This window comes from Scyliorhinus canicula, chromosome 9, assembly GCF_902713615.1.
Source record: "Scyliorhinus canicula chromosome 9, sScyCan1.1, whole genome shotgun sequence".
NCBI classification, from domain to species: domain Eukaryota; kingdom Metazoa; phylum Chordata; class Chondrichthyes; order Carcharhiniformes; family Scyliorhinidae; genus Scyliorhinus; species Scyliorhinus canicula.
In genome coordinates, this window is record NC_052154.1 from 131,370,685 (window position 1) to 131,392,480 (window position 21,796).

The window sequence follows — 21,796 nt, forward strand, 5'->3', positions numbered from 1 at the left end:
GTTCTATTAATCGGTTTAGTCATGAGCTTTCAGCAGCCACTGATTTGCCTTTGGTATAAAATTGAGAGATAGGTTAAGTGCCTCTGGAGTTTTTTTAAAAATGGGCAAAAGGAAGTACAAAATAGAAAGGTAATTATATGAGAACTAAAAAGGGTACATATAAAATATGTGCAGCATGAACATTTAAATGATCCTCATAGAAACCAATAACTTTTAAAGAGATAAAGATTTCAGGTTTTAAGGCTGTTACTGTAACAAACAAACTAAAAGCAACAGAGACTAAACATTATTTAGTCGGTAACTAGTACTTTAAACTACAGTAAATGTAACGCTTATTACTGTTTTAACACTGATAACCCCACACTATATGTAAAATTTCTTGCATTTTCTCCACTGGATTAATCTTTAAAAAGACACAGCACACAGTTAGTTCTTGCTCCCAACAGTTCATTTTTCCACGCACCGCTAGTGGTCACTTTGAGTTTTCGACAAATTCCTTAACCAGCAGTAATGTCCATTCCAGCATTTACTCCTCCTAGCCTTGCCAGAGTAAGTCTTCTGGTCTTTAGAGTGCCACAGGATGTGTTGCTTCAATCAGAGGCAATGCTCTCTCCCACAAGTAACGCACTCATATTTGCTGACCACAGACATTGCAATCTTTACTCTTTGAGATCTACTCTCGATGGGCTAAATGGCCTAATTCTGCTCCTATGTCTTATAGTCTCCTGACTTCCATTCTCTTCTCCCTTTCAGGGCAACCTGGACTTCCCACCAGGTCTTATAGACCATGGATTCAATATTTGGAGCGATGGGAGTACTTGTAGGCTGGGAGATATGTTCAGTGGTGCCCCCTCTTCATTCTTTGAGAAGCTATGCCAACAATCTGACATTCCAAGGGCAGCACGGTGGCGCAGTGGTTAGCATTGCTGTCTCACAGCGCTGAGGTCCCATGTTCGATTCCGGCTCTGGGTCACTGTTCATGTGCACATTCTTCCCGTGTTTGAGAGGGTTTCGCCCCCACAACCCAAAGATGTGCAGAGGAGGTGGATTGGCCACGCTAAATTGCCCCTTAATTGGAAAAAATGAATTGGGTATTCTAAATTTATTTTAAAAAAACAATCTGACATTCCGAGACACTCCTTTTTTAAATATCTGCAACTTAGGGATGTCATCCTTTTTTTAAAATTCCAATTAAGGGGCTATTTCATGTGGCCAATCCACCTACCCTGCACATCTTTGGGTTGGGGGTTGAGACACAGGAGGAATGTGCAAATCCCACATGGACAGTGACCCGGGGCTGGGATCGGACTTGGGTCCTTGACGCCGTGCGCCAGCAGCGCTAACCACTGCACCAGCGTGCCGCCATGCTGATGTCATCCTTGATAAAGACAACTATGCATCTTGACACTTCTATTTCCCCAGTGGAAAAAATCCTGACTTCTGCGGAGCGCAAACAGTTAATTAGAAAGCTTTATGATACCTTGTGTTTGAGATCCTGTGTGAGTTTATTGGGTACATTGCAGCTTTGGGGAAGAGATTTGACAACCAACATTGATGAGGAGACATGAGGTAGTATATGGGACGATGCCAATAAAACATAATTCTCTGAAGGAGGCTCTGTTCAACATACTGCACCGTTTGAACATTACACCGAGTTTGAGACATAGGTTTGATTCTGCTATTTCCCCATTGTGCCTAAAGTGCCTGGCAGTCAAGGTTGATTAAATACACTGTGTATGGTCCAATCAAGATTCAATCCTATGGTCTGGTGCAGTTAAGGAGCTTGACAGGATATATGGCATGGTCTTGGAATTTGGTTCTTTATTCTGGATCTTCCAGATAGGAGAATTATTGGCACGAATGAAAAAAGGCTACATAACATCCTAATTTTTGCAGTTTGAAAATATATGATCCAGCAGAGGGCAGCAGAGCAAAGCTACTGATCAGCTGTTCTGGGGGAATTTGCATACGTGCAGTGCGGTCAGCCTAAATTGAAGGTGGTTTGTGGAAGGGCTGTTGGCAAGTGACAGTTAAACCCGAAACACTTCGTGAGTGTCTCCCACCCTACCTCCTCCTCTAACCAACCCCCCCACCCCACGGTGGTTGGGAAGCGGGAGCAGGGGCCTGTCGTGAAGGTGAGTGAGTGCCTTTAAATTTGCTTAACTTTCAGCGGGAGCAGGGTTTGAGGTAATATCAGGTAAGCTCTTCCTTTCTTTTTCTTTTTCTTGTTTTTTTTTAAATCTAGAGGTGATGTCAGGGAAGGCAGTACAATGCTCCTCCTGCAGAATGTTTGAGGTGAGGGACGCCGTCAGTGTCCCTGCTGATTTCATCTGTGGGAAGTGCACCCAACTCCAGCTCCTCAAAAACCGTGTTAGGGACCTGGAGCTTGAGCTGGATGAACTTCGGATCATTCGGGAGGCAGAGGGGGGTGATAGATAGGAGCTTCAGGGAAGTAGTTACACCAAAGACTGGAGATAGATGGGTAACTGTAAGAGGGACTGGGAAGAAGCAGTCAGTGCAGGGACCCCCTGCGGTCGTTCCCCTGAGTAACAAGTATACCGTTTTGGATACTTGTGGGGGGGGGGGGGGGGGGGGGGGACTTACCAGGGGTAAGCCATGGGGTACGGGCCTCTGGCACGGAGTCTGTCCCTGTTGCTCAGAAGGGAAGGGGGGGAAAGGAGTAGAACATTAGTAATTGGGGACTCAATAGTCAGGGGCACAGATAGGAGATTTTGTGGGAGCGAGAGAGACTCACGTTTGGTATGTTGCCTCCCAGGTGCAAGGGTAAGTGATGTCTCGGATCGTGTTTTCCGGGTCCTTAAGGGGGAGGGGGAGCAGCCCCAAGTCGTAGTCCACATTGGCACTAACGACATAGGTAGGAAAGGGGACAAGGATGTCAGGCAGGCCTTTAGGGAGCTAGGATGGAAGCTCAGAGCGAGAACAAACAGAGTTGTTATCTCTGGGTTGTTGCCCGTGCCACGTGATAGTGAGATGAGGAATAGGGAGAGAGAGCAATTAAACACGTGGCTACAGGGATGGTGCAGGCGGGAGGGATTCAGATTTCTGGATAACTGGGGCTCTTTCTGGGGACGGTGGGACCTCTATGGACAGGATGGTCTACATCTGAACCTGACGGGCACCAATATCCTGGGAGGGAGATTTGTTAGTGCTCTTTGGGGGGGTTTAAACTAATTCAGCAGGGGCATGGGAACCTGGATTGTAGTTTTGCGGTACGGGAGATTGAGAGTATAGAGGTCAGGAGCACAGATTTGACTTCGCAGGAGGGTGCCAGTGTTCAGGTTAGGGTTAGGGTTAGGGTTGGTGGTTTGAAGTGTGTCTACTTCAATGCCAGGAGTATACGAAATAAGGTAGGGGAACTGGCAGCATGGGTTGGTACCTGGGACTTCGACGTTGTGGCCATTTAAGAGACATGGATAGAGCAGGGACAGGAATGGTTGTTGCAGGTTCCGGGGTTTAGGTGTTTTAGTAAGCTCAGAGAAGGGGGCAAAAGAGGGGGAGGTGTGGCGCTGCTAGTCAAGGACAGTATTACGGTGGCGGAAAGGATGGTAGATGGGGACTCTTCTTCTGAGGTAGTATGGGCTGAGGTTAGAAACAGGAAAGGAGAGGTCACCCTGTTGGGAGTTTTCTATAGGCCACCTAATAGTTCTAGGGATGTAGAGGAAAGGATGGCGAAGATGATTCTGGAAAAGAGCGAAAAAGTAACAGGGTAGTTGTTATGGGAGACTTTAACTTTCCAAATATTGACTGGAAAAGATATAGTTCGAGTACATTAGATGGGTCGTTCTTTGTACAATGTGTGCAGGAGGGTTTCCTGACACAATATGTTGACAGGCCAACAAGAGGCGAGGCCACATTGGATTTGGTTTTGGGTAATGAACCAGGCCAGGTGTTAGATCTGGAGGTAGGTGAGCACTTTGGAAACAGTGACCACAATTCGGTGACCTTTACATTAGTGATGGAAAGGGATAAGTATACCCCGCAGGGCAAGAGTTATAGCTGGGGGAAGGGCAATTATGATGCCATTAGACATGACTTAGGATGTGTTGGTTGGAGAAGTAGGCTGCAAGGGTTGGGCACACTGGATATGTGGAGCTTGTTCAAGGAACAGCTATTGCATGTTCTTGATAAGTACGTACCAGTCAGGCAGGGAGGAAGGGGTCGAGCGAGGGAACCGTGGTTTACCAAAGAAGTGGAATCTCTTGTTAAGAGGAAGAAGGAGGCCCATGTAAAGATGAGGCATGAAGTTTCAGTTGGGGCGCTTGATAGTTACAAGGAAGCGAGGAAGGATCTAAAGAGAGAGCTGAGACGAGCAAGGAGGGGCCATGAGAAGTCTTTGGCAGGTAGGATCAAGGAAAACCCAAAAGCTTTCTATAGGTATGTCAAGAATAAAAGAATGACTAGGGTAAGAGTAGGGCCAGTCAAGGACAGTGGTGGGAAGTTGTGTGTGGAGGCTGAGGAGATAAGCGAGATACTAAATGAATACTTTTCGTCAGTATTCACTCAAGAAAAAGATAATATTGTGGAGGAGAATGCTGAGACCCAGGCTATTAGAATAGATGGCATTGAGGTGCGTAGGGAAGAAGTGTTGGCAATTCTGGACAAGGTGAAAATAGATAAGTCCCCAGGGCCGGATGGGATTTATCCTAGGATTCTCTGGGAAGCTAGGGAAGAGATTGCTGAGCCTTTTGCTTTGATTTTTAGGTCATCATTGGCTACAGGAATAGTGCCAGAGGACTGGAGGATAGCAAATGTGGTCCCTTTGTTCAAGAAGGGGAGTAGAGATAACCCCGGTAACTATAGGCCGGTGAGCCTAACGTCTGTGGTGGGTAAGGTCTTGGAGAGGATTATAAAAGATACGATTTATAATCATCTAGATAGGAATAATATGATTAGGGATAGTCAGCATGGTTTTGTGAAGGGTAGGTCATGCCTCACAAACCTTATTGAGTTCTTTGAGAAGGTGACTGAACAGGTAGACGAGGGTAGAGCAGTTGATGTGGTGTATATGGATTTCAGTAAAGCGTTTGATAAGGTTCCCCACGGTCGGCTATTGCAGAAAATACGGAGGCTGGTGATTGAGGGTGATTTAGAGATGTGGATCAGAAATTGGCTAGTTGAAAGAAGACAGAGAGTGGTAGCTGATGTGAAATGTTCAGAATGGAGTTCAGTTACGAGTGGCGCACCACAAGGATCTGTTCTGGGGCCGTTGCTGTTTGTCATTTTTATAAATGACCTAGAGGAGGGCGCAGAAGGATGGGTGAGTAAATTTGCAGACGACACTAAAGTCAGGTGGAGTTGTAGACAGTGCGGAAGGATGTTGCAGGTTACAGAGGGACATAGATAAGCTGCAGAGCTGGGCTGAGAGGTGGCAAATGGAGTTTAATGTGGAGAAGTGTGAGGTGATTCACTTTGGAAAGAATAACAGGAATGCGGAATATTTGGCTAATGGTAAAATTCTTGGTAGTGTGGATGAGCAGAGGGATCTCGGTGTCCATGTACATAGATCCCTGAAAGTTGCCACCCAGGTTGATAGGGTTGTGAAGAAGGCCTATGGTGTGTTGGCCTTTATTGGTAGAGGGATTGAGTTCCGGAGCCATGAGGTCATGTTGCAGTTGTACAAAACTCAAGTACGGCCGCATTTGGAGTATTGCGTACAGTTCTGGTCGCCTCATTATAGGAAGGACGTGGAAGCTTTGGAACGGGTGCAGAGGAGATTTACCAGGATGTTGCCTGGTATGGAGGGAAAATCTTATGAGGAAAGGCTGATGGACTTGAGGTTGTTTTCGTTAGAGAGAAGAAGGTTAAGAGGTGACTTAATAGAGGCATACAAAATGATCAGAGGGTTAGATAGGGTGGACAGCGAGAGCCTTCTCCCGCGGATGGGAGTGGCTAGCACGAGGGGACATAGCCTTAAATTGAGGGGTAATAGATATAGGACAGAGGTCAGAGGTGGGTTTTTTACGCAAAGAGTGGTGAGGCCGTGGAATGCCCTACCTGCAACAGTAGTGAACTCGCCAACATTGAGGGCATTTAAAAGTTTATTGGATAAGCATATGGATGATAAGGGCATAGTGTAGGTTAGATGGCCTTTAGTTTTGTTTCCATGTCGGTGCAACATCGAGGGCCGAAGGGCCTGTACTGCGCTGTATCGTTCTATGTTCTATGTTCTATATCCTCTACTCCTGGATTAGTGACAAGTATCCTTCAATTTCAAACTGGCATAAAATAGTAATGGATCGTATTCCTATGGAATTCATGTATTTTGTACTCCATTCTAAGTCAGATTCCGTAAAGTATCTCAAATTTATAGGCTCTGCTCAGTTTGACATGTTACCTGTTCCTGCAAGGTATTCCATGAGCCATATTGCAAGTCTGAATTTTGTTGTAAATAAAGGTGTGCATCTCATGTCCTTCTATCATGTTTGCATGGTTTTATCATCTCTCTCTCCCCTCCCCTCCCCTCCCCTCCCCCCCCCCCCACTCCCCACACCCACATTATGGGCAGCACAGTAGCACAGTGGTTAGCACCGTTGCTTCGCAGCACCAGGGTCCCAGGTTCAATTCCCGGCGTGGGTCACTGTCTGTGCGGAGTCTGCACGTTCTCCCCGCGTCTGCATGGGTTTCCTCCGGGTGCTCCGGTTTCCTCCCACAAGTCCCAAAAGACGTGCTTGTTAGGTGAATTGGACATTCTCAATTCCCCTCAGAGTACCTGAACAGGCACCAGAGTGTGGCGACCAGGGGATTTTCACAGTAACTTCATTGAAGTGTTAATGTAAGCCTACTTTTGACAATAATAAAGATTATCTGCTGTGTAATTAGAGACACTAGTTCTCAAGGACCATAGTTCTGAAATTATTGTCTTTCTCGGTTCTTATGTTTGCAGAAATAATTGTTCAGGATTGTACTAGGTTGTGTTTTAAAATTTTGTTGCGTTATCTGTAAAAATAATTTAACTCCAATATATAATCCATATAATATATATATATATATATATATTAAAAAAGTTAGGGAACAGCTGCTTACCGAGTCTGTCCGACAAATGAGAGTACCAACATATCATCAGTATCACGAGTGGAATCAGAACGTAGTGGCCACAGACCTAAGGACATAACAATCAGGAAATAAAGGGGGGGGGGAATAAAGGGGGGGGAAATAAAGGGGGGGGAAATAAAGGGGGGGGAAATAATGGGGGGGGGAAATAATGGGGGGGGAAATAAAGGGGGGGGGAAATAAAGGGGGGGGAAATAAAGGGGGGGGGGAAATAAAGGGGGGGGAAATAAAGGGGAGGGGGAAAAAACGTATATTTGTGTCAAAAAATATATTTAAAATAGCAAACGGAGCATTCAATTTGCACACAGCTTAATCTGTTTTTTTGATGCAACTGGTTGAGTCAGAAATGTGGACCACACAAGGGAACTCTTGGATCATCTTGAAAACATGCCACTGGATCTTCAATGTCTATTGAATAACCAAAACAGGCAGACCAAACTTTGACTCAGCATCTAATCGAACAACTAGCACTTCCAGTAAGGCAGCACTCGTGATTCCCAGCATCAATAAAGTAAAATTCTCAAAATTATGCAGTCAGGAAAACAAGAGGGTACAAATTCACTTTTCCTAATTATCTCTCTTTCTCTAGTTATTGCCTAGTTGGTGCACAGTTCTCTCTGTTTTCTCAGTAAGTGCCCATTATTCAAGCGAGAGCCTCAGCAAGAGATAAATTTACAACTGGTTGTAGGAATTAAAACAACATTGCAAGTTTTCTAACTTTGACGATGCATATTGCAAAATCTTTTTAACAGTATTTCACCAGCTGATCACTCAAGTTAATTAGGTGCCTACAGATTTTCTATTTAATCAAGCCTCACTGCAAATAGTTCAGGTTCTGGAATGGGCTTGGGAGAGGGCGAGGGCAGTATTGTGCTCTGTGGTGATGCCCTTTGTAATCAAAGGGCCTGTGGCTAAGTTCCACATGGAAACGGGCAGCACGGTAGCACAGTGGTTAGCACAATTGCTTCACAGCTCCAGGGTCTCAGGTTCGATTCCCACCTTGGATTACTGTCTGTGCAGAGCCTGCACATTCTCCCCATGTCTGCGTGGGTTTCCTCCTGGTGCTCCGGTTTCCTTTCAGTCCAAAGATGTGCGGGTTCGGCGGATTGGCCATGCCCTTAGTGTTGGTTGGGGTTACTGTGTTATGGGGATAGGGTGGAGGCGTGGACTTGGGTAGGGTGCTCTTCCAAGAGCCGGTGCAGACTCAATGGGCCGAATGGCCTCCTTCTGTACTGTAAATTCTATGATAACATATTGTGGTACTACCCCCAACAAAGGAAAAGATTGCACCAGCTTTGATCCTTGCAATGTGCCAGAATGAGCTGATCACAAGCAGCAGTTGGGCCAAAATGATTGGATTTAGTAATGGAAAGAAACAATCAAAGTTCCTGATCCAGCCTGATGAACTGTTCACATAAATGGTTTTCTAAACAAGTGATCACAGGCATGTGGAGCCACAACCCAATCAGGGTCTGCACCTTCCAAAGAAAGAAAATCTAAGCTGCAGTTACATTCCTAGCTTGAATAGAATTAGAATCACAAAGCTAATTAAGACGAGAGGCAGGACGCAGAAGCCAATATTTTAGATGGGCATAGGGAGTAGCAAAGCAAGTAAGACTGAATCAAAGGTATTTTAAAACTATGAAACGCCTGAATAAAATCTTTTTTTTAAAATAAATTTAGTGTACCCAATTCATTTTTTCCAATTAAGGGACAATTTAGCATGGCCAATCTACCTAGCCTGCACATCTTTTGGGTTGTAGCAGCGAGACCCAGGCAAACACGGGGAGAATGTGCAAACTCCACACGGACAGTAACCCAGAGCCGGGATCGAACCTGGGACCTTGGCGCCGTGAGGCAGCAGGGGTAATCCACTGCGCCACTGTGCTGACCTAGAATAAAATCTTAATATGTCACAGCATGTTTATAAAATGTGCTCAATCACAGTAAAAGCTGGCACCTTTTATTTGGTCGATTTTGAGTACATACCCTTAATACCAGGAAGATCGATGCTCGCATGCTCATGGATCCCAATTCCATTCCGAATTATTCTCAAAGAACCTTCTTTAAATGCTCCTGAACAAGTTACCAGCTTTATTGAGAAAGATCACATGATCAGTCACAAACACATACAGCATTCCTACAACATCCCTGCTAACCAAAAGGTGTTTTCACCAGGTGCATTTTTACTGCTCAAAATTTGAAATTGCAAGACTTTGTCTTTTCTTTTACTGGTTAGCAAATCTTGAAAAAGTTTTTCTAATTTTCTCTCTTCTTGACCTTTGCCATGGTATCCCTTGGATACTTGCTGCATTCCTATATCTCAAAGTGCTCACTTTTGTAGTTGAGCCTAGACAGTGACTAGTAAGCAATTTGATCATGAAGGACTTCACAAGTCCAAATTCAATGTCCATGTTGGTTTGCTGGGTTAGAAATGTAGGCTGGCTTTCTCTCAAACATTTAACATTTGAGTAGCTCGCACCTTGCAATTTCCACAACATAAGCGCGTCTTCCTTTGCAGTTTCCTTGAATTCTTAACTTTCTCCTCCCTGGCCGAAGGATGAGGTCAATTGTTGCCCCACCCTCTACATGACCCACTTGTGTTCTTTCCAAATTAAGTCACCTCGCTAACTGATAATATTTAACAGCAGTACACTCTCAGGCTCCAGCTGAGGAATCAAATATCATTTAAAAAAACAGAGCAGCGTAGCAAACTATCTTCCCAAAGCTGATTATGATTGGCAAATAAACAAAAAAAAACCCAACACAAAGACAATACAGGATATACAAAAAGGATAGCAACACATCAGCATTGACTTTGGCCATCAAAGCTAGAGATCCAACCAAATAGCCACCAAAAAAAAAAGATAGGATAGCTTTCAGCTTCTCTGACCAAATACCCTGCCATATCCCATGCCCTTAAACTTGTGAAATTACTGCACCAATAAGCACAATCATACTGGCAGACTCTTTACAATAACGTACACACCCTGTAAAAAAAAAATTAACAATTGCACTACCATGTGAAAATGGAAGATCAGCTCACCTCACCCTCAAAAACAAAATAGCCAATCATAGAATAGTAGGTTGAAATGCTCCACCTTACCTGGCCCTGTCCTTGTCTTTCCAGATCTACTACACACATGTCCACAATAGGGCCCAAATTGGTGAAGGTTTCCATGCCAGCAACATAGGATCCCTGCTCATTGCTATCCACGTTTAGCTGCAATAAAGACACTATAGATTTTTAAATAGAATATTTTTAGCCAAAATGTTTTATGCCACTTCAATTTTCATGTTTGTGACACTTAGCAAGTATCTCAAGTAAACATAACATAGGCTTGAGTTTGTACTTCTGAACTGTACTTAGTTATGGTGGAGGAAATTACCTCTTTTTGTGATCTCAAAAATCTTATGTTTCAGTACTTTTCCCACATAGTCCATGACAATAGGTTCTCTACAAATCAACTGAATATATTTAAAACCCTTGCAAAGCAACAAGCTCCCTTGAACCATAGTGCTCCATAAATCATGTGCAAAACATTTCATCGCACCAAGTTAGTAACTGGAATGTTTGAATTCCACACCATTGTCTCCAATTTCAATTGTCCACCAGCAGATGGGAAAGACCCAAGAACAGTCCATTCACAGGAAGAAAATAAAAGAGGGTCAAGTGTCAGTCTCAATGTCACACATGTCTCAGCGTAAGAGGCATAAGAGCCAGTGCACTCAGGAGGGAACGTCAAGAGATCAGAAATAACAAAATACCTATCAGGGGAACAGAATGTTGCACATGACAACTCAGATGTAGAAAAATATCAACAATATGTTTTTATATCAATGAAATATAATTTTACTGATCACATGATGCTCCTCCACCCACACCTTCACCCAATCTCACATAATTCCCAGATAGTGGAGAGGGGATATCTCAAGTTTCTTCTGAACTGGATACAAGGAGAATATAAAGATGAAAGGCCACAAACTCACAAGATTGAAATATAATAATAATAATCTTTACTAGTATCACAAGTAGGCTTACATTAACATTGCAATGACGAGAGAGGACTTCCGGTCAGCAAGCGGAGCGGTCGCAAGGTGAGGGGCTCCCGTAGCGGTGGAGAACAGGGAAGGGAAGGGATGGGAAGGGAAAGGACGCGCACCCCCCCCCCCCCTCCAAACAAAACAAACCGGTCACCGAGGGATCCTCGGTGGCGGCGGGAGAGGCCCAAGCGGCGGCGGCGGCAGCAGCGGCGGGAGGGGCCCCGCCGGCGGCGGCAGCAGCAGGAGAGGCCCGGGTGGCGGCAGAGCGGAGCAGCGTCTACATCCCCCCCCCCCCCCAGGGGCCGGAGCGGAGCAGCGTCCAGACCCCCCCCCCAAAGGAGCGGAGCGGAGTCCATACCCCCCCCCAAGGAGCGGAGCGGAGTCCATAACCCCCCTCCCCCAGGACCGGAGTCTACCCCCCCCCCCCCCACCCCCGGGCCGGAGCGGAGTCTCCCCCCCCCCCCCCCCCCCCTCCCCAAGGACCGGAGTGGAGTCTACCCCCCCCCCCCCAGGCCGGAGCGGAGTCTCTCCCTCCCCACCCCCCCCTCCCCAAGGACCGGAGTGGAGTCTACCCCCCCCCCCCCCCCCCCCAGGGCCGGAGCGGAGTCTCCCCCCCCCCACCCCAGGGCCGGAGCCGGAGTCTCCCCCACCCCCCCAGGGCCGGAGCGGAGTCCCCCCCCCCCCCCCCCCCCAAAACAGGCCCGGAGCGGCCTCTCTCTCTCTCTCTCTCTCCCCCCCCCCCCCCCCCCTCCCCCCAAGCAGGCCCGGAGCGGAGTCTCCACATACACCACCCCCCCCCAAAAAAAAAAACCGGCAGCAGCCACCACGTGGCAAGAACAAAGGACTGGACAGACTCCTCTCACTCTCTCTCTCCTGCGTGAGAGAGGGTAGGGGAAAAGTGGGGGGGGGGGGGGGGGGGGGGGGGGGGAGGAAAAAAAAAAAGGACTTTTATTTTTAAAAAAGTACACTGTTAAAGAGAAAGGGGGAGGGATAAATATTATTTTCTCTTTCTCTACACCTACTCCCATCAAAGCAAGCCCACCTGAGGGGAGTTGCATAAAAGGAGGTGGGAGAAAATAATTAATAAACAAATAAATAAAATAAAAATCGGGCATCGAAAAAGGGGGAACAGAAAAACAAGGGGAGAAGAAAAGATGAAAGGGAAGGGGGAGAAAAAAACGGCAGAAGGGAGCCAAGGGAAAGGGGGCACCAAAAGCAGGCGGGACAAAAGGCAAGCCAGCTCACGCGAGCGGATTAGCACACGAAGCAGCGGGACGGACGTACCGCCGCATCAAAAAGAGCCGGACAGACAGGTGCCCTCTCTGCTGGGGTTAGAGGGGGGCGTGAATTGGAAGGAAGCCTTTACTGAGGTGGTGAGGGAGCAGCTGCAGGCAATCAAGGCAGAGTTGAAAGCAGACGCAGAGGCCGCAGCACAGGCAGCAGTGGCCAGGGCCATGTCAGGGGTGCAGCAGGCTCTGACCAGATTGGAGGAGAAAGTGGAAGCTCAAGGGAAGAAACTGGAAGCTCAAGGGGGGAAACTGGAAGCCCATGAGGCAACCATTAAGGAGCTAGAGAAAGCAGCGACAGACATGAGCGACCGGGTCATGGCCCTAGAAAGGGAAGTGGCGAGTCTGGGCGCAACGCAGGGGAGCCTGAAGGGCAGGGTAGACGACCAAGAAAACAGCTCGAGAAGGCAAAATGTCAGGATAGTGGGCCTGCCAGAGGGGACCGAGGGTAGAAACCCCACAAAATACGTGGCTGCAATGCTGGGCAACTTAGTGGGCAGGAAAGCTTTCCCCACCCCACCGGATCTGGACAGAGCACATCGGTCGCTGCGCCCGAAGCCCAAGGAAGGGGATCAACCGAGAACAGTCATAGCCAAACTGCACTGGTACCGGGATAGGGAGGCAATCCTGCGCTGGGCCAAGGAAAATAGAGCCAGCAAATGGGACGGGCACACCATCCGAATATATGAAGACCTTGGAGTGGATATATCTAAGAAACGGGCTGAGTTTAACAGAGCGAAAGCGGCTCTCTACAGGAACAAAGTGCGTTTTGGTATGCTGTACCCAGCGAAGCTCTGGGTCACATACCAAAACAAGGAATATTTCTTTACAGCCCCTGCTGAGGCGAATAGATTCGTCGAGGAGCACGGGCTGGAAGAACAGCAGGGGGGGTAGGGACGAGAGGCCCCTGGCAAGGAGCAACGACACGCCAATGGGTAGGATGGGGGAAGAGCAGGCAGAAAACCGTAGAGGCCAGGTAGAGGAGAAGCGAGACAACAACCTCCGAGAGGGGAGCCACCGTAATAGCAGGAAAGCTAGCGCCGGGGGCACGCAACAAAGCAGGGCCGCTGCGCACCCCCAACAGGGGGGGAAGGCGCCAGGCAGGGGAGGGGGGAGATCACCCACCAAAGTCGGGAGAGCAAACGGGGACAGGAATAGGGTATAGAGGAGCAAAGGAGGGGTATACAGGGGAGGAGGGTAGAGGGAGAGACCAGGGGGGGGCACACAGGGAGGGGAAAGGTAGGGTCAAAGGGACAAACGAGGCCAGAAAAGGAACAGGGCTACAAAGTACCACAACCAAGGGCTCGGAACAAGGAACCGCTGCAAGCACCCACCCAGTACGGTCTGTGGGCAAAGGGGCCCCCCAGAGTGCAGGGGACTACCCGCGTGGCGGACACACAGTGGACGGCCATGGCGGGTGCCCCCAAGACAAGGGGAAACCCCAGAGCGCAGAGACCCGAACGCATGGGGAGAGCAGTGGTAGCGGCCATCCTGGACGGCCCCCTAACAAAGGGAAACCCCGGAGGGCAGGGGCTCGTCCACCAGACAAACATGGTTAATCCCACAGGAACGAGGGGGCAGAAGCCCCCCACCAGGATAATCACCTGGAACGTAAGGGGACTTAACGGCCCAGTGAAGAGATCCAGAGTCCTCACCCACCTCAGAAATATGAGGGCCGACATAGTCTTCCTCCAAGAGACGCATCTGAGGGAGCAGGACCAACTGCGGGTAAGAAAGGGCTGGGTGGGACAAACCTACCATTCCTGCTATGGGACAAGGGCCAGGGGGGTGGCGATACTGATCGGCAAGAGGACAATGTTTAAGGCGACAAAGACGGTTACAGACCCAGGGGGGCGATATGTCATGGTCAGCGGGGCCCTGGATGGGGCGCCGGTAGTCCTAGTCAACGTGTACGCACCCAACTGGGACGACACGAGCTTCATCCAAAAGACCATGGCAGAAATCCCGGACATAGCGACGCATCGACTAATCATGGGGGGGGACTTCAACTGTGTACAGGACCCAAAGACGGACAGATCAAACTCCAAAACGGGGAAAACCTCAAACATGGCAAGGGAACTCGGTCACTTTATGGAGCAGATGGGAGCTGTGGACCCCTGGAGGTTCGCCCACCCGGGGGAGAAAGAATTCTCCTTCTTCTCCCCAGTACACAACGTGTTCTCCAGAATTGACTTCTTTGTGGTGGGGAAAACGGTGCTTCCAGGGATAGACAAGGTGGAATACTCCGCAATTGTGATATCAGACCACGCCCCACACTACATGGACGTGCGGCTGGAGACGGGAAGGGCCCAGCGCCCCACATGGAGGTTGGGCGGTGCCTTACTAGCTGACAAGGCCTTCAGCGAAAGGATAGCGCGGGCCATAGCGGAGTACACAGAGAACAACCAAAACGGGGAGGTATCATCCTCCACGTTCTGGGAAGCGCTTAAGGCCGTAATAAGAGGGAAAATCATTGCCTTCAAAGCGCAAAGAGATAGGGAGGAAAGGGTGGCTGGGCAGAAGCTGGTCGACTCCATACTGGAGGTAGACCGTAAATACTCCGAGGCCCCGACCGTAGAGCTCCTGGCGGAGAGAAAAGAACTACAAAGGAACTTTGACCTGCTCTCCACCAGGAAAGCAGTGCACCAACTCCGCCAGGCACGCGGGACCCTGTACGAACACGGAGACAAAGCCAGCCGCCTGTTGGCACACCAGCTGAGAAAGCAGGCAGCCACCAGAGAAATTGGGCAAATCAGGGGTACCAGAGGCATGTTGGAAACAGAACCAGAGAGGATTAACAAAACTTTCAAGGCCTTCTACCAAGAGCTGTACACCTCAGAGCCCCCAACGGGGAAGGCTGGGATGAACCGGTTCCTTGATGGACTGGTCATACCAGTCGTGGGAGAGGGAAGGAAACGGGACCTGGAAGCACCACTAGCACTGGGAGACACAGTATCAGCTCCATGCAGACGGGGAAGGCGCCGGGACCGGACGGATTCCCGGCGGACTTCTACAAAGAATTTGCGACGGCGCTGGCCCCGCACCTGCGGGAGATGTTCACAGACTCGCTAGCTAGGGGCACACTGCCACCCATGTTAGCACAGGCCTCAATCTCGCTGATACCTAAGAAAGACAAAGACCCAACGGAATGTGGGTCATACAGACCCATATCTCTGCTGAACGCAGACGCCAAAATACTGGCCAAAATCCTAGCCAAAAGGCTAGAAGACTGTACCTGAGGTGGTCACAGAGGACCAGACGGGCTTCGTCAAAGGTAGACAGCTCACCTCGAACATCAGGCGCCTGCTGAACGTGATAATGACCCCCTCCGGGGAGAGAACACAAGAGGTGATCGTCTCCCTGGACGCAGAAAAGGCCTTCGACAGAGTCGAATGGAAATACCTCAGAGGTACTGGAGCGGTTCGGGCTTGGAACAGGGTTCACCGCGTGGGTAAAACTCCTATACAACGCCCCCATGGCGAGTGTACGGACCAGCAATACCAACTCCCAATACTTCCAGCTGCACAGGGGCACCAGACAAGGATGCCCACTGTCCCCACTGCTGTTCGCACTAGCAATCGAACCGCTAGCAATTGCGCTCAGGGCAGCAAAAAATTGGAGGGGGATCCGAAGGGGAGGCAGAGAGCACAGAGTCTCACTCTATGCAGACGATCTGCTCCTCTACATCTCGGACCCACAAAGCAGCATGGACGGAATCATCGCGCTCCTGAAAGAGTTTGGAGCCTTCTCGGGCTACAAACTCAACATGAGCAAAAGCGAGATCTTCCCAGTACACCAGCAGGGGGGGGGGGGGGGGGGGGGGGGGCAGCACTAAAGGGGCTGCCGTTCAAACAAGCCCGACATAAATTCCGCTACCTGGGGATCCAAATAGCCCATGACTGGAAAGGGATCCACAAATGGAACCTCACCAGCCTGGCGGAGGAAGTAAAAAAGGACCTGCAAAGATGGAACACACTCCCACTCTCCCTCGCAGGAAGAGTCCAGACGATCAAAATGAACGTATTGCCCAGGTTTCTCTTCCTGTTTAGATCCATTCCGATCTACATCCCCAAGGCCTTCTTCATAGCGCTGGACAAACTTATCATGGCGTTCGTATGGGGGGTAAAAATGCTAGGATCCCAAAGAAGGTCCTACAGAAAACAAAATCCAGGGGGGGGCTAGCCCTCCCGAATCTACAATTCTACCACTGGGCGGCAACAGCCGAGCGAGTAAGGGGATGGATCCAGGAGCCAGAAGCCGAGTGGGTGCGTGCGGAGGAGGCCTCCTGCATGGGGACCTCTCTCCGGGCCCTCGCCACGGCAGCACTCCCATCCCCACCCAAAAAACACTCCAGCAGCCCAGTGGTGACAGCCACCCTCCAATCCTGGAACCAACTGCGGCAGCAATTTGGCCTGAACAAAATGTCGGACAAGGCTCCCATCTGCAACAACCATAGGTTCAAACCAGCACTGACTGACGCCACCTTCAAAAGGTGGAGACAGGACGGGGGGACACTGACAGTCAGGGACCTATACACGGACGACAGGATCGCAACACTGGACGAACTGACAGAGAAATTTCAGCTAGCTGGGGGGGAACGAGCTACGGTACCTGCAGCTCAAAAACTTCCTACGAAAGGAGACAAGGACGTACCCACAACCGCCACGACAGACACTACTGGAAGACCTACTGGACGCAAGTATCCTAGAGAAAGGGAACTGTAGTGACATGTATGGCCGACTGGTAGATAGGGACGACACCGTACTGGACGCAACAAGAAGGAAATGGGAGGACGACCTGGGGATGGAGATAGGGTGGGGACTCTGGAGCGAAGCACTGCATAGGGTCAACTCCACCTCCACGTGCGCAAGGCTCAGCCTGACGCAACTAAAAGTGGTACATAGAGCCCACTTAACGAGAAACCGTATGAGTAGGTTCTTCCCGGAGGTGGAGGACAGATGTGAGCGGTGCCAAAGAGGCCCGGCCAACCACGCCCACATGTTCTGGTCTTGCCCCAGACTTGTGGAGTACTTGACAGCCTTCTTCGAGGCTATGTCCAAAGTGGTGGGGGTGAGGGTGGAGCCATGCCCGATAGTGGCGGTCTTCGGGGTTTCAGACCAGCCAGATCTATTCCTGGGGAGGAGGGCGGACGCCCTTGCCTTTGCCTCCCTGATCGCCCGCCGTAGAATCCTGTTTGGCTGGCGGTCAGCAGCACCGCCCAGAGCTGCAGACTGGCTGTCCGACCTCTCGGATTCTCTCCAAATGGAGAAAATCAAATTCGCCATCCGAGGGTCGGACGACGGCTTCCACAGAACGTGGGAGCCATTCATGCAATTGTTCCGGGACCTGTTTGTGGCCAACGTACAAGAGGAAGAATAGTCGGGGGAAGGTAGCCGGCGGGGAGAGGGGGGCTACGGGCTCGTTACGGGGGTTTGATGGCTAGCTAAGGCCCAAAACCAAACTAAATAAATGCCAATAAACATGTTGGGGAATGTAAAATATGTATGCCGGCAAAGAGGGGGAGGCCACAGTTATTACTACGAAGATGCTCACCTGTAAATATATATGTTAATTTTTGCGTGTTTTTTTTTCTCTCTCTAACAATTTGTAATTTGTTCAATATAAAACATGAAAACTGAATAAAAAACATTTATAAAAAAAAAAACATTGCAATGACGTTACTGTGAAAATCCCCGAGTCGCCAAACCACTGTGCCTGCTCAAGTACACAGAGTGAGAATTCAAAATGTCCAATTTACTGAATAGCACGTCTTTTGGGACTTGTGGGAGGAAACCAGAGCACCCGGAAAAACCCACGCAGACACTGGGAGAATGTGCAGACTCTGCACAGACAGTGACCCAAGCCAGAAATCAAACCCGGGTCCCTGGCACTGTGAAAAAAAAAAAGAGTGCTAACCACTGTGCTACTGTGCACCCATCCACTCAATGCCATAATTATTAGTCCAGTAACATGCTGTGCCACGTTAATTTGACAACATACATATAAAACTTATGCAACTGTAGCAGGCAAAGAGCTATTATGATTAAATTACTTACCTTAACAAGCTGAGAGTCGCCAAGACGAGATCCAACAAATACAACTCCATTGTCCAAATAGGTCAAGCATTCGGCAATAGATGTCTAAGGACAAGTGAGATTTAACATAATAGTATGAGATTTAATATCTTGTTTCTAGCTCATTATATGATCCAAGTTGTTCATTCTAAATGCATATAATGCTCTTGAGAACTACCCAGAAAGATGAAAGGTTTAGCATGCAGCAGCATAACAAACCCATAAAGTTAATGATGAGTGCAAAAGCCACCATGAAATCTGGGTCCATACTTACCTATAGCTGCAATCAATGGCAAAAGAAATTCTGCCAATGCAGTATGTTAACAAAATAATTAGTGTAAGAACATAATCTACTGATTTTCTTTTGGCAGAAGAATGCATGGAATGTTTATGCACTATCTTCATGCACTATTTTAATGCAGTGTGAATTCATTTATTTTAAATGCACTAATTGTTTGCTATAATGGCAAATAATGTAACGTGAGCATGTTAAATTGCTAATATCTTCAGCTATTATGTCCTACAGGTTGTCACACGCCAACACAAGTTTAGTCAAGAGGTTATGTTACAGTGCTGACCTCTCCTAGCAGTTCTACACGGAGGTCTTTGACAGTGACGTTCCCATCCATTTGTTCTTCCCTCTCCAATAACAACATAAAAAGACGACCTTCCATATCTCCCAGCAAGTACCGGGAACCATTGGGATCCACACGATTATGGCAAACAATCGTGCTTTGCTGGCAAGAAGGAGAAACAAAAAGACAATTAGGAGCTTATTCACATTCAAAATAATACTTGAAGACCATAAACGCCCCAAACAATCCAGAGGTTTTCCAAGAGTAATTCATTTCCACTTGTAACTGAATAGGTACTTCACCAAATTAAAGAAAATAGTGAAAACCATTGAATCCAAATTCATGGTATAGTTAGCTATTTTTATACCTTGGGCCAGCCCTAATTTCATGGCAATCAATAGATCTTTACAAAATGACTGCACCAAAAATTTAAAAATCCCTTACAATAAAGTTAATGAGGCCGAGTGGTTCAATAACAAACTTTTCTGTTGCCAACAATAACTCCTTATTTTTGCAATCTTATACATTTTTGTATTTGGTTCCTGTTCAACCATATGATTTTGTTAACCAATAGTTTATCTTTGATTCTGCACCCCTCAGCACCGACCTCACACCATTCATTTAATGTAATGCACAGATATTCTCTTCTGCAAGACTAACAAGCATCTATGTAATCCATATCAATGATTACAGTTTATTCACACTTGGAAATAATTCATTAGTATGTATTTAAGCAGTTTATCCCAAACAAATTTATTCCCTATGAAGTGATTACTTTTCGTAAACAGATTAAAACTGCAAATGCAGTACTGCAGGAATGTTGCATTGCCTGAGGCACCATCTTTCAGATGAGAATTCATTTTTTTTAATAAAGAGAATACCCAATTCATTTTTTCCAATTGAGGGGCAATTTAGCGTGGCCAATCCACCTACCCTGCACATCTTTTCGGCTGTGGGGGCAAAGCCCACTGTCATGGGAGTGTCCCTTTAAGAAATGTGCGTTTATCAAATGGCTTCAGTGGTGTCATTGTGTGGGTTGTTGCTCTGGCTTTTACTTTCGTTTTAAGCTGGGAGCTGGCTGTGGCTCTGAGTTTTGTTTTCAGTTTACACAGTTGGAAGCTGGATTCAGACAAGCATGCATTCGAACAGGTAGCAAAAATAATTGCTTCCATACTTTTCTTTGTTTACTCTGCCAAATAAATCAGCTGGAAACACTGCCCTATTTCCTGCCAACAGTATCCTAATATGCAAAAATCTGAATGAACTGCAAAGGATATGCTGCATAAGACTAGAAACAGGAGTGTAGACATGATCAATCAAGTCATGTTCAAGTGACTGAGGAATCAGTACATATTACAAATTAAAGTTTCAATAGTTTTCCTTTCTTTCACTCAGAAATATTTTTGAGTCCTACCGATGTTCCATACCTTGATAGCTGGTGGTGCAATTGCGAGGTACTTGTCTCCATTGTGGTATGTAATAGACTCTTGGCCTATGATTAGTGCTCCTCCAAATGGCTCTGGGACTAACACATAACACACGTACACCAATCATTACTACAATGCAACAACCTTTGCATTCAAACTTGTAATCAAGATGATCAGGTTTAATTGGACTACATAGAAATGTCAGGGAGCAAGGCTAATCAACTTTTAAAGAAACATAAGCAACACATGGGTGATATTTTTGTTAGGCAGCATAAGTATTATAAAATGAAACATCGATACCAACCAGTGAAATACAGAGAATCCCGAGAATCAAAGTGCAAGAAAACTTTACTTTAGCAGAATGTTAAAAAAAGCCAACAATAGTTCAGTGGTTAAATTCACATCAGGATTGTTAATCCTACAGCAGCACGGTGGCGCAGTGGTTAGCCTGCTGCCTACGGCGCCGAGGACCCAGGTTTGATCCCGGCCCCGGATCACTGTCTGTGTGTACATTCTCCCCGGGTCTGTGTGGGCTTCACCCCACAATCCAAAGATATGCAAGTTAGGTGGATTGACCACACTAAATTGCTCCATAATTGGAACAAAATAATTGGGTAATCTAAATTTTATTTTAAAAAAGGATTGCTAATCCTGACTGCAAGGAAGTGCAGGGAATCACCAAGGCTCCTTAGACAGCACCCTCCAAACCAAAGGCCAATTCCATCTAAAAAAAAGAGCTAGGGAGCAGGTACATAGGAATATCCCACCTTGAAGTTTCCCTCCAAGCCAGTCATCATTCTGACTTGCAAATATGTCGCAATTCCTTCACTTTCACTGGGTCAAAATCCCTCCCTATTAGCATTGTGAATGTACCTACACCACATGAACTACAGTGGTCCGCAAGGGCAATCAGGGATAGGCAATGAATGCAAAGTCCACATCCCTTGATTGAATGAAGAAAAACGGCTCAGAGTATGACCGGGTTTCATTGTTATGTCGTTCATGCTGAATAGGCTATGGAAAACATTTAAGGAACACATGGGGGAACTACAGCAACTGTTCATTCCTGTCTGGCACAAAAGCAAAGGGAGTAAGAGAGCCAATCCATGGCTTACAAAGGAAATTAGAAATAATATACGATCCAAGGAAGAAGCATACAGATTCGCCAAGAAAAATAATAGGTCAGAGGATTAGGAGCAGTTTAGAATTCATCAAAGGACGAAGGGATTGATTAAGAAGGGGAAAGTACAGTACGAAACGAAGCTTGCAGGGAACATAAAGACTGACACTAAGAGTTTCTATAGATATGTGAAGAGAAA

The 21,796-nt window shown here is 47.6% G+C and overlaps 1 protein-coding gene across 1 annotated transcript in view; it reads right to left on the reverse strand.

Annotated features, from left to right (window-relative positions):
- The window catches only part of ddb1 (damage-specific DNA binding protein 1), a 181,695-nt gene that overhangs the window by 112,270 nt on the left and 47,629 nt on the right, over window positions 1-21,796 (reverse strand). The window contains exons 6-11 of the mRNA XM_038807595.1: window positions 20,478-20,575; window positions 19,054-19,212; window positions 18,458-18,541; window positions 10,178-10,294; window positions 9,061-9,163; window positions 7,045-7,120 (exon numbers count right to left, since the gene is read on the reverse strand). Coding sequence (XP_038663523.1) covers window positions 7,045-7,120; window positions 9,061-9,163; window positions 10,178-10,294; window positions 18,458-18,541; window positions 19,054-19,212; window positions 20,478-20,575 — 637 coding nt within the window. The remainder of the gene's footprint in view (window positions 1-7,044; window positions 7,121-9,060; window positions 9,164-10,177; window positions 10,295-18,457; window positions 18,542-19,053; window positions 19,213-20,477; window positions 20,576-21,796) is intronic.